This window comes from Phoenix dactylifera, unplaced genomic scaffold (assembly GCF_009389715.1).
Source record: "Phoenix dactylifera cultivar Barhee BC4 unplaced genomic scaffold, palm_55x_up_171113_PBpolish2nd_filt_p 000046F, whole genome shotgun sequence".
In the NCBI taxonomy this organism is placed as follows: Eukaryota; Viridiplantae; Streptophyta; class Magnoliopsida; order Arecales; family Arecaceae; genus Phoenix; species Phoenix dactylifera.
Window position 1 is genome coordinate 1,531,664 of NW_024067669.1, and position 10,543 is coordinate 1,542,206.

Here is a 10,543-nt window from a genome sequence, read left to right on the forward strand (position 1 = left end):
GTTTAGGGCCTTCCTAAGCTCAACCACAAGCACTACCTGCCAGCTTCGAGTCTCCAGCTCTGAAAAAGAGAGGGAGAAAGAAAAATTGTGCACAAAGTTCGAGAATAACCAAAAACCATCGTTAGAGGAATCAAGCAAGTACAATAAGAACTCTAGACACACAATTTTCTAATTTAATTATTTCCTAAAAAACGAATCCAAATAAAAATTTATAGTTAAAAAAATAAAATTTAAAAATTATGAAATTCAATTGGAAACATTTTGCATGCATTAAAAAATTAACTTATATTTGGTTTTGGCCAAATTGAGAGACCGAGATGGACATCGTCGACTTTACACCTAGATTTTTCGTGACAACAAAGTTGGTCAACAAATATTAAAATAAGTCACCAAAGATTATAAGATTGGTTTTTTTTGGAACCTTTAGAACATGAAGATTCTAAGGATTTAGGCTATATTGTGAGAAAATTTGCTAGAGGCTGCAAGCAACATATATAAACCAAGTCTTATAATTTTTTCCTAGATTGATGGTAAAAACTATAATATTTTACCAAAACTATTACAACTAGGGTTGACGCTTAACTTAATCAAGCCTTTTGCTAGAAGAATCAGTAACTTCTCCTTGCACATGGAGACAAGTATTAGGATTAGATGGAGGAAAGAATATCCTAACAGAAAGGGAGAGAAAGAGAGCTAGGAGATACCTTACCAAAAAGATGAAAAATAGTAGAAAATGGGAGAACAGAAGATGACTATGAGATTATGGTTTTTTATTATGGTGGACAAGTTAGGTGAGTTCCTCTTATGGTGGGCCGGAGGAAACGCCCGGTAGCTTCAATTGAGAGTTCTGTGGAAGTTCTTCAAAAACTCTGGTCTAAACAAATCCTAATGGAACAAAAGGGAAAGCCTTGAGTTCTAGTCTCAACTCAAAGTCTAAACAAGTCCTTTCTCATGTGGTCTCTCCAATCAATTTGTCATGGTAGTTACCCCTCGGCCCTGCACCAAAGTTTTGGGGTTAGCTAGCAGCACTACGGGAGTTGGCCTTGAATCTTTGGTCTTAAATTGCTAGTTATGGTTCAGAGTGACAAACTTTTATTAGAAGAGGATTCAAACAGTGGTGAAATGGGTTAATGGGAAGAAATCTTAACATCATCCGGCAAACATCAAGATGCTATGCACCATTCTATCCAACTTTACTTGTTTTTATGTTCTTTGAAATGCAAATTAGTTGGCTGATTGTTTCGTAAATATGGCCTGCATTGAACAATGTCAAAAAGCATATCCATTAGTGCATAAGCTTTTGGTATTGCTAGGAGGGACGAATCACACATCTAGTATGAGTACATCCAAAAGAGTCAGCATACAAAAATGTTCTGAATTAGAGGGAGGCAAGGCCGCACCGACCGTCTATAGCACCTCACTAAAGTAGTCGGGTACCTATAAAAAAAACAACCCAATTCGTAACTCTGTTCACCTCGCGGTACACATGGCTCGTCCTAAAGATGGTACTCTGGCAAACTATCAGATATTTAGAAGAAAAAAGTATCTGAGCGCTTTTAAGATTTGTCCACGGATTCAACTAATAACAGTGGCTGAGCCACCATTTAGATTGTTAACCCTACCTAAGCCACTCTCTGCCCTGCTTGGAGGGCCGAGTGTGTCTTCACTTTGTCCCCCCAACCCCCCAAAATAATAATAATAATAATAATAATAATTGGTGCACGTGTCAATCAAGAAGATACATTTCACGCTGCACGCCTGCACCCGACGGGCACCTACCACGCGATCCGTCACACGTGCAATCCCCAAAACGGCCCTATGCGAGTGTCGCCGCCGTCCCCTCTTAGACTGAGCGAGAACCCCGAAGACTTCCCTCCAAGTCACACTGAGAGAGAGAGAGAGAGAGAGAGAGAGAGAGAGGCGAAGAGGATGCATCTGAGCGCGAATGAGGGGATCGAGGGGAACAGATTCGTGGTGACGGGAGGGCTGGGTTTCGTGGGATCGGCCCTCTGCTTGGAGCTCGCGAGGAGAGGGGCGGAGGAGGTCCGATCGCTCGATCCCCGCCTCTCCTCCCCTTGGTCCGCCGCTCTCCTCCATGCCGGCGTCCGCTGCATCCAAGGTCTGTCCACTCGCACCCCCCCTCCCACCCCCCAAACCTTCTTTTCTACCGATTTGATTCCATCGCGGCTTCATTCCCTGATCAGTTTCTTTAAGATTTATCAAGATTGAACATTTCTTCCGCATTTTCTGTTGAAGAAATCAAGAATCGGAAGACTTATGTTGTTGAGATGTCTTTCTCGACTAGTGATGGTTTTTTTTTGTTTTGGGACTCGTAATTAGCGGGAAATAAGGCTGAATTGGAATTTCGTTCAAGGATTTAGGGTTTAGATCTCTACATCTTGCAGTAACATCAAAGGTAGCCCGTAATAGGCATGATTGCTACATGGAGATTCATCATTCCGGGTTCAATTACTTGGGCGAGGCTGGATGGTTATGATCCGTGGTGCATTGGTGCTTCCTGGTTCTTGTGGCACCTAATGCAAGATCGCATATAGTCCATGTAGGTTGCTAAATGTCTTGTGGCTAGCTTAAATTTCCCAAATTACGGTAAATTTGTAAGCATTCTAGCTTTCAGCATATGCTATCTTTAACCCAAAGAATTTTCTAGCTTATAGTTACTGAACAATCAGTGCTCACTGTTATGAACTTGAGTTTCAACTATGGACTACCCAAAACATGCGTAACTAACCGGCACTATCTAAATTAAAGTACTTATCAAAGGTAACACATAATGATGAGATTGCTGATCTTTTTTAGTTTAAGATGTTTTGTTCAAGTGACACTAGTCTTTTCACCAATCTATATATGCCTGGTTCAATCTTTACATAATAGTGATACTAATTATAACATCTAGTTATAGGAGTTTAACCTCCATTTCTTAATATTTTTCCTTCCTGAGTTTCAAATTTCTCTTTCAAAATTATTTTTAGACTGTGTCACTGTTTCCTCTCTTCTGCTTTTTAATGTTTGGTTTTGGATTCTGTCAGGGTTTCCTGTTCATGACTTTATGCTTTTTAAATGCATGATTGGAGTTGCATGATTACAAGGACACACAAGAAAGGTAGCATGTTGGTCTGATTTATTAGGCTCTTAGAAGTCTTTATTAGTGGACTTTTCCAAGCAGAGTGTTGAAATACACAAACAGTCCGGATCCCATTAGTAGGCATAGAGCAGATGTTAAGCAGTATAAGTTTCTCACTATGATCAGTTTACAAGGAGATTGATTTATAGTCTTCATAATTTTTTTCTTTTTCTTTTTTCTTGTGGTTACTCTTGTTTTTTTCTTCATCATATGTTCTACATGCCTATAATCTTAGTAATAAGTGGAAATTATTTAATTCATCTATCCATTTCTAATATTTCAATGATCTCTGTCATGTAAAAAAATATAATAGTCTTCCAACAAGGCCATGCATTAACATGTGAAAAGTCTGTGAAGAGTTTTTGTTGTAGAAGGATTGTTGGATGAATATGTTTGATCTTATTGACCATCACCCTATTGCCAATCACTGCCTTATTTAAACTTATTTATGTTTTCTCTTGCCAATTTTCCAAAGTGATGGGTGACTACATGACATAGCACCAGCAGAGACACCTCTCATACATATATTTTGATTTCAAAAAAATTTCTAGATTTACATTATAATTTTGTGGAGTATCTTCAGGCCCCAATTTTCTCATCCCATTCAGTAGATGACCTGGGATTTCAACTGTGGGCTGACATAGCCAGCATTGGATTATATAACCTGAATTTCTTTTTTTATACTGGAGTTGATTTCCAGTATAGCTATAAACGCAATAGCAGTACCAATCCTCTTGTTCTTCTGAATGTTGCAGGAGATGTGAGTCGGAAAAAGGATATTGAGAAGGCATTGCATGGGGCAGATTGTGTTTTTCACCTTGCTTCATATGGTATGTCAGGGAAGGAAATGCTTCAAGCCGGGCGTGTTGATGAGGTTAACATAAATGGAACCTGCAACATCTTAGATGGCTGCCTTGAGTTTGGTATAAAAAGGCTTGTCTATGTAAGTACTTACAATGTGGTTTTTGGGGGAAAGGAGATTGTGAACGGAAATGAAGCTTTACCGTATTTTCCTCTCGATGACCATGTTGATCCATATGGTCGTAGTAAATCTGTTGCAGAACAGCTAGTTCTGAAGAGCAATGATCGTCCGTCGAAGTAAGTGATCTTGCTTTCTGTTTTGGAACAATGCCCTGCACATTCTTCTTGCATCTTTATGTAGATTAAACTGGGGTTTCCATGTCATTTGATTTGTGCTGTAAGCCTGTAAAAAAAGAATCTCATATGGCTTGGCATATGGTTTCTGAAGCAGCTAGCATACGTGTGCATCCATGTGTGTCTATGCTTGCATGTATTTGTTCATGTGTTTGCACATGTACGTGCAGGCTTGTGCATGTTGTTTGCCTTTGTGTGTCTGTATATATATACATATACATATGCACATATACATATACACATACTTATATATTTTTATTTGCAAGGTATGCCATACCATACCGAACTGGACAGTACGGGGCATACCGTACCATACCAGTTCGGTTCCGGTACGTGGTATGAGGACGTGTCGACACTTGGTACACTGAACCGGCCCCCATACCAGGTCTACCGACACAGTAATAGGGTGGCATTGGCACGGGGCCGGGTACCGAGATGTTGTACTTTGTTTATATGTATATATCCATAAATGTAGGTCTCATTTTATGTCCCTAATAAATAATTCATACAAGCTTAAGTTTATTTTTTATTGATAAATATCTAAGAACTATATTTTGATGTGCTATTTTCCCCTTGCTCTAGGAAGAAAGATGGTGTTCGTCTTTATACTTGTGCAATCCGTCCTGCTGCTATCTATGGACCAGGTGAGGAGAGGCACCTTCCAAGGATTCTTTCCCTTGCAAAGATGGGACTGTTATCATTTAAAGTTGGTAGTCCAAGTGTGAAGACAGACTGGGTCTATGTGGAAAACCTTGTGCTTGCCCTGATATTGGCAAGCATGGGGCTTCTGGATGACATTCCTGGTAGAGAAGGACAGCCTGTCGCTGCTGGTCAGCCATATTTTATATCTGATGGTAAGGACCAACATTCATGAGAAAAAGCTTATACAATATGTTCAACCTTGTTTGGTGAAGTCTGCTAAGTCCTAAAACATGATTAACTTTCTCATGTGGTACCGTGTATGCGTGTCTTATTTTTAAGTTTTGGTTTCCTATGCCTGCCATTGGTAGGGGCTATATTTTCTACCTTGAAAGTTACTCTTATATATCTGTAGTTTAGTTATATTAGGATCTTAGTTTAGTGGAGCTAAAGTTTCATCCATCGTCATAAAAAAGAAAAGTAATGCTTCTTCGAATATGGCAGTTGTATTGGGATGCTTGCACGTTGAAGACCTAATGCATCAAAACTATTGTATGAGGTGCTATTCAACTCAACTCAAACTGGACAATTTGATGGACGCATCTGCGGCTTATAATTAATCTTTGAATATCTCCGATTCTGGCCCAAAATTGGAGTTGGATATCATGCTTGTGCTGGTGGATCTAAGGCCTTAATTAGCTCATAGAGTACTTTGAGCATTTTTTCCTCTTATGCCTGCCTTTGTGTTTTCATGTTAGAAAAGGAGAAAGATACCTAAAGGGAATCATTTAGTTGATGATTGACTAGGATAAGTTTGCATATATAAGGACAATTACACTGAGGTAAAATTCAAGGAGCAGGAATAGGGCCTTAATGGGCATAGGGGTCTAGGGAGCATAGATGAGGATAAGGACACAAAAATGGGCAGATTGGAGGAAGATTTGAGTAACTAGGATGTACAATGGAGAAATCTAAAAGGTTTCTCTAGACTATGAATGATAATGTTTAAGATCTAGTGTCTTGTAGAAGTCTGGACATAAGGGCATTAACAAAAGTTTGGTTTTCCGTAATTTGAGAGCTTGTTAATTTCTTTGTTTCTAGGCTTTTCGAAGTAGCTGATACGATATGATTTAGTAAGCAATACTGGTTCAAGGAGCGGACGTTTTCTATGCTAACCCCCCCCCCCCCTCTCTGCGGGAGGGGAGGGGAAGGTTTGATTTTGGCATTGGTACGTCAACAGTCTCATGGAAGATTTCTTGTTCCCTAGGCTTTTTGAGGTGGCTGAAGTCCACATGCTTTAATGAGGTGATGCTGGTTGTAGAGAGAGGTGTGAGGGGAAAGGGGTTTAAGGAAAATATCGAATAAAACCATTTTTTTCTTTTCCATTGTTGTTTATTTCTTTTCCGTTGTTTATTGCTTTGATGAGATTTACTCAGCCAAGCATAAGCAGGCAGTTCATCGTGCTGAAAAAATGCTGTTTATTCCAGTTTTATGTGCATCATCTTTTGTGGTTTACTTTGTAGTTTCATTACACATCATGATAAGCATGTCCGGCATTAGCGTAACTTAGTTCGATGCTGTATACTATAATTGCTGACATGCTGTTGAGTACCTTTTATTCATCACCTTGACAAGGTCAATTCTCTTCTGTTTACAGAATCACCTGTCAACACCACCGAATTTATAATCAACCCTCTTCTTCGAAGTTTAGATTATGACTTTCCAAAAATTACAATAGATGTTCAGCATGCACTATTTATGGCACGAATTTTTTGGGTTGTTTACACCCTGCTGTACCCATGGCTTAATCGCAAATGGCTTCCTCAGCCTCTCCTTCTTCCTGCTGAAGTATACAAGGTTAGTATTCTTATTGCATGTTCTTATACTGATTTGATATGACTATATTGTTATCAACCCTACGTTCATGACTTTAAGTGCATATATTTGTAGCCATCCAATTTTGGGATGCACGCACATAACTGGTATGTATGCAAGGGCCATTTTCAGTTTGGTACCTTGTTGCTAAACCAAGTCAAATCTCAGTAACAGTGCATCAACAAGTCAAAGTTGTAATCTGCATAAGATCTATTTATGAATATTGAATTAGGATCAGTTTTGGCCTTTGTAAATATTTCTATTTATGTTTGACACTTTCAGCTGTTGCTGGTAACAATCACATTATACCTTTAAATGAAGATTTCTCTATTTCAGATATTTTAAGTGGAATACTCCCAAATGTAATGCATGTATGGGATACAATGTTGTGTGAAGTTTCGGTAACTATTGGCAATTGAGGTTTTACATACTAAAACAGTTATTCATATGCATGAGAAGGTAATTCACACGGTATTCAGCCCACAAGTCTCATCAGTAATTACAGTTGGAAAAAAATTGCTGGATAGTACCAATTGCTAGTCTCAAATGTGGTTTAGAAAGTCTTCAAAACTGGATAGGAAAAATGTAAGAGCAAATCCAGGTAGTAGTCTTAACTTGAAGAAAATGTAGAGTAATGAAAACGTCCACAATCACCATAGCAGGAAATACGGCAAAGGTCCCTAGATTATCCAACTATAGTTGTGAATAATGAAAACGTTGTTGTAAATCCTCCTTGCTTTTCTGCTCATCTAAAATGTAGAGTTTTTTGAGAGGATGGAGTTGGCTATGCACAATCACTTCATTTATTTCCCTCTGGTTACCCATTTCATTGGCCACCAAAGCCCACAATCACCATCTTCATGTTTGCACACCATTTTCCTCAACTTTTACCTGTACCACCATGCTCAACATCCATTGCCCACTACAAATCGTGATGGTCACCCTTCATCAGTTACATCCTCCTAGACAGAAATTCACCGTGCATGATTATATTCACTTTATTAGAGCATATGCAAAATATCCAAGGGAAAACAGGAATTCCATGAAAGGTTTTTCAGTTTTATCTCACCCTTTTTGGGAACATTATTTTTATGTTTTGTGAACTGTTGCACTATAAACAACAATTTCTAAAACAGTTGCAAAAGAGATTTTTTTGTAAAATCCAGCTTAACTCTGTGTCTGTGTGCTGACTTCTGGCTTCCTATCTGCCATTGCTTTTTGTTTGGTAGCCATATAGTTGTTTGTTATTTTGAAGTCGTGTACTTCCTAGGATCAGGTTTATATCATTGAGGGATGTTAACTGTATAAAAAAGGGTGAATAAGAGGCAATATCTCTTATTCAAATTGAGTATTTTTTTTTGTTTTTTTTTGGTAGGAGAGAACTTCAGCTTTTAAAATATAGTAGTGTTTTGCAAGTTGACTGTGAGTGATGCTTTATCTTGGGCAAATGGTGGACCTTACAAGCTAGCTTATGCTTTTTTAACAAAGTTAGGGTGTTTTCGTAGATGGAATCTCTCTCGCGCACATTCTTAAGAATGCAAATTCAAATTTATTGTTTCTAGAGAATGCCGTGTATATATATATATATATATATTGAATTTTTATTCCCAACAGCTGTTGTTTCTTTGTTAACTTGTAATCTTTTGATATTACTAATAATTATCAAAAATCATTTTGTCTCTCTCCATATATGTAAATTGTGCCTAAGTTCTTAATTGTACAACAGTGCAATGCAGAATTTTCATATAAATCTTTTTTCTTATGTAAAATATTTGATAGGTGCAATGCAATGCATATGTATTTTTTGATGTTGCTCGTCTATAAAGATTGATGCATAAGGCCAATTAATTAGTTTAAAATTTGCATTTCTTCTGATTGAGGTTTGTTACATTTTCATAATGAACTCCTGCCTTTTGCTTGTTGCCAGAAAATTACTAAATGTTGACTATTATCAGCAATCAAAATCCAGATAGATTTATCTATCACATCCAGAAGTAATTGACTTGTTTTCCTTTGTCAATATCTTTTACTGCCTTCCGACTTGTTATAACCACGAGACAAGTAAGGCCTTCAGTGCTTTGAGTTCTAATATTCAATTGTAAGAAGGCCATATTGCTACCCAGAGAGACAAAACATTGTGCTGGGATCACGTTTCATGATTACAACATGGAAGCATCATTTGGAGAATGCTGTATGTGAATAACACTTTATCGCTGATAATAGGAGCCTTGCCCAGCTGGTTGCAGGCCCTGTGTTCGCTCATTTTGTATGCCACTATGCATATCTTATGTTCAAACCATGTAGTATAGTCTGTAGGTTTGTGACTGGTGTTATTTAGATCTCTGACCGATGAAGCCTTTTAAACAGATTGGTGTGACCCATTACTTTTCCACTCTGAAAGCAAGGCAGGAGCTCGGCTATGTACCTATGGTGAGCCCTCGAGATGGTTTAGCTGCAACTATAGCATATTGGCGGGAGAGAAAGAAGAGAGAATTAGATGGGCCAACTATATATGTCTGGCTTTTTGCTGTAATCGGGATGTCTGCATTGTTCTCTGCTGCTTTCCTGCCCCCAGTTGGACCACTAGGATGGGTGAGAGCCTTCAGCCTTTTTGTATTTCAATCATTATGGACCATCAGACTCGTCTTCCTTGTATCAGTAGCTTTGCATGTTGGCGAAGGCATCTATGCATGGCACCTGTCAAGGAAGGTTGACCCAAGAAATTCAAAAGGTTGGTTTTGGCAGACTTTGGCCCTTGGCTTCTTCTCGCTGAGATATTTGTTGAAAAGAGCCCGGCGCTGAGACGATCTCTCTTACAAACTGTATCTATTCTTGCTTTGATTTGATTCATGCATTAAACCTTGCATCCACAAGCAGGTCAGACGAGGCTGGATCAGAACATCTCAAAAGGCGGAGACAAGCCACTTACTGCTTGTAGTGGAAGGTTCAATTATATTATCTTGGTAATTAATGCTGCATGACTTGCTCTTTGAACTCTACTTACTGTATTTTGGAGCCTAAGGTTAAGAGTTGTCAAAATACATCCGCAGACACTCGCCATCTTGGTGCAGTTCTAGAGATGCCTTAGATGGCATTTTCCAAAATCTATTATGTTCATTGCGAAGGCAGTAAAAACATTTGATCATGTTTTGTTTCCTAGCATCTTATTGACTATATCTATTCAAAATCGGAATGATTGGTACCAGGTGCTTCATCATATATTTTTATTTTTAGTTTCTTTTAAGGTCTTGGCATGCTTAAGTTTTATCAAAGATTAATTTCCTAGTTTTTCAGCAAAGAGCCAGTCAGTTTTTACCACTTTTATTAGATATATTCAATAATCATATAATATGTTTATTTTTTTTTCAATCTGGAGCATGTTGCTGGATTTAATCAGCTCAGCCAATTAATGTGTAGGCTTTGGCTTCAGACTTACAGAACGCTGAGATGCTTTTACATAATTTATGCATGTAAGCTGCAATGGATGTAAAAGAATTTTGCAGTTGCAGTCGATCTCTCAATGCAGCGTCCAGTTAAATGGTATTGTGAGCCCACAATTGTAAATTATTTAAACCCTAGTTGACATTTCAGTGAGAACATTTGCGTTGAGGACTGATGAAAAATGGTTCACTGTTTCATCAGATGTGTCTCATTTATGAAGAAGCAGCAGTAACTTAAGTTTAAGTTTTATCTAGCGTAACTTCTATATAGTTATATCCTTTTAGAATTGAA

General features: G+C 38.3%; 1 protein-coding gene across 3 annotated transcripts; it reads left to right on the forward strand.

Annotated features, from left to right (window-relative positions):
• Positions 1-1,826: 1,826 nt before the first annotated feature.
• Positions 1,827-10,030, forward strand: LOC103711612 (short-chain dehydrogenase/reductase family 42E member 1). 3 transcript variants are annotated; one of them, XM_008797838.3, is made up of 6 exons: positions 1,827-2,119; positions 3,898-4,240; positions 4,880-5,151; positions 6,594-6,793; positions 9,179-9,542; positions 9,689-10,030. In XM_008797838.3, the coding sequence occupies exons 1-6, from the start codon at positions 1,930-1,932 to the stop codon at positions 9,790-9,792; spliced, it is 1,473 nt and encodes a 490-aa protein (XP_008796060.2). In that variant the 5' UTR covers positions 1,827-1,929; the 3' UTR covers positions 9,793-10,030. The 3 variants fall into 3 exon arrangements, with proteins under 3 accessions (XP_008796060.2, XP_017699383.2, XP_008796069.1); XM_017843894.3 differs by having other exon boundaries at positions 9,179-9,403; XM_008797847.4 differs by having other exon boundaries at positions 1,829-2,119; positions 9,179-10,030.
• Positions 10,031-10,543: the final 513 nt, after the last annotated feature.